We start from the raw sequence: 1952 nt of genomic DNA, 5'->3' as shown, positions 1-1952 counted from the left end.
TATTGGGCAGATTCTGCCTACACTCCCTGAGATTGGGTGGTGCATCTTGGGCTCCCAAATCATGATGAATACTCGGTTATGTGGCCACCTAAATATGGACATGTGTTTTCTCATGGTCTCAGATCTCTGGCTAAAAATTTGAATTGCATGAGCCTGATTTCTTTCCCAGGATAATTGAGTTGATTTTCCACCAAAGGAGTAAGACTCCTCCCATGGAGTTGGTGATTGCTGACTGTGAAGTTCTGGGAGTTGAAGTCCACATGCCATAAAATTGTCAAGGTTGAGAAACACTGGGTTTGTAAATAGAACAACACAGAGTGGTAAATCATAGGAAACTTTAATGAACTGTTTTGACTGAACTATGCCATGTGTCATGTTTTGTATTATTGAAGCTATTGTTACATATTTTCACTAGCAAACCACTCAAGACAATGGATCCGAAGAACATCAGGAAAAGGAAATATCGTGAGGATTTCCTACAATATGGCTTCATGTCTATATATACAGCGGGAATCGAGAAACCGCAGTGTGTACTTTGTTCCAAAGTTTTATCAGCAGAATCAATGAAGCCTAACAAACTTAAATGACATTTTGAAAGCAAGCATCCAAGCTATGCTGGCAAGGACACAAACTATTTCAGAGCAAAAGCTGATGGACTGAAGAAAGGCAGATTTGACACTGGTGGCAAGTACCACAGACAAAATGTAGCGGCCATTGAAGGGTCATATTTGGTGGCACTCAGAATCGCCAGAGCCATGAAGCCTCACACTATTGCAGAGGAGTTACTGTTGCCAGCGGCCAAAGACCTTGTTCGAGTTATGATCGGAGATGAATTTGTGACAAAATTTAATGCAGTTTCCTTGTCCAATGACACTATCCACAGAAGAATAGATGACATGTCTGCTGATATTCTTGATCAGGTAATCCAAGAAATTAAATCTGCTCCACTTCCAATATTTAGTATCCAGCTTGATGAATCTACAGATGTTGCAAACTGTTCCCAGTTACTGGTTTTCGTGAAATATATTTACGATGGTGCCTTTAAAGACGAGTTTCTGTTTTGCAAACCTCTTGAAACAACAACTACTGCACGTGATGTATTTGACAAAGTTGGTTCATTTCTGAAAGAGCATAACATATCTTGGGAAAATGTTTGTGGTATTTGCACAGATGGTGCTCCAGCTATGCTAGGATGTAGATCTGGATTTCAACGTTTGGTATGGAATGAGTCACCGAAAGTCATCGGAACTCACTGTATGATTCATCAGCAAATATTAGCAACAAAGACGCTGCCACAAGAATTACGAGAAGTAATGAAAAGCGTCATAAATTGTGTCAACTTTGTAAAGGCAAGCAGCTTAAACACAAGATTGTTTTCACAACTGTGCAACGAGTTGGATGCGCCAAGCAATGCTCTGCTATTTCATACTGAAGTGAGATGGTTGTCGAAAGGAAAAGTTTTAAAACGTGTTTTTGAGCTTCGTGATGAACTCAAAACGTTTTTTATTCAGAAAGAAAGACCGCAGTTTGAAGCTATTTTCAGCGATAACAGCGAACTGCAGAAAATAGCTTACTTGGTTGACATCTTTGCCATCTTGAATGAGTTAAATTATCACTGCAAGGACCAAATGCAATGTGCCTTGATTTGTCTGAAAAGATCCGATCATTCCAAATGAAACTGCAGCTTTGGCAAAAAAATTGGATGAAAATAAAATTTTCATGTTGCCTACCTTATCTACTTTCTTTGAGGAACATGACATTAAACCAGACAACAGGATTTTTTTTTTATTGAAAATTTTTAAAATTTTACAAAGAAAAAAGTTCCCTTCCCCAAACCCTCCCAACCCACCCCAACCCTCCCCCAACCTTCCCAGAGCTGAATACAGGCTTAATTAAAATTTAAAAGAAAAATTTTTAAACACAAATGAACCATATACAAATTTGGTTACAAT

General features: G+C 38.6%; 1 protein-coding gene across 1 annotated transcript; it reads left to right on the top strand.

Moving 5' to 3' along the window:
• Nucleotides 1–265: 265 nt before the first annotated feature.
• Nucleotides 266–1748, top strand: LOC120319619 (protein ZBED8-like). The gene has a single exon (XM_039368676.1). The coding sequence runs from the start codon at nt 756–758 to the stop codon at nt 1674–1676; it is 921 nt and encodes a 306-aa protein (XP_039224610.1). The 5' UTR covers nt 266–755; the 3' UTR covers nt 1677–1748.
• The last annotated feature ends 204 nt before the right edge of the window (nt 1749–1952 follow it).

The sequence above is a fragment of the Crotalus tigris genome, unplaced genomic scaffold (genome assembly GCF_016545835.1).
Source record: "Crotalus tigris isolate CLP2741 ecotype Arizona unplaced genomic scaffold, ASM1654583v1 scf7180000020889.246933, whole genome shotgun sequence".
Taxonomy (NCBI): domain Eukaryota; kingdom Metazoa; phylum Chordata; class Lepidosauria; order Squamata; family Viperidae; genus Crotalus; species Crotalus tigris.
Note: the sequence above shows the minus strand (reverse complement) of the source record. Positions and strands in the feature narration are given on the sequence as shown.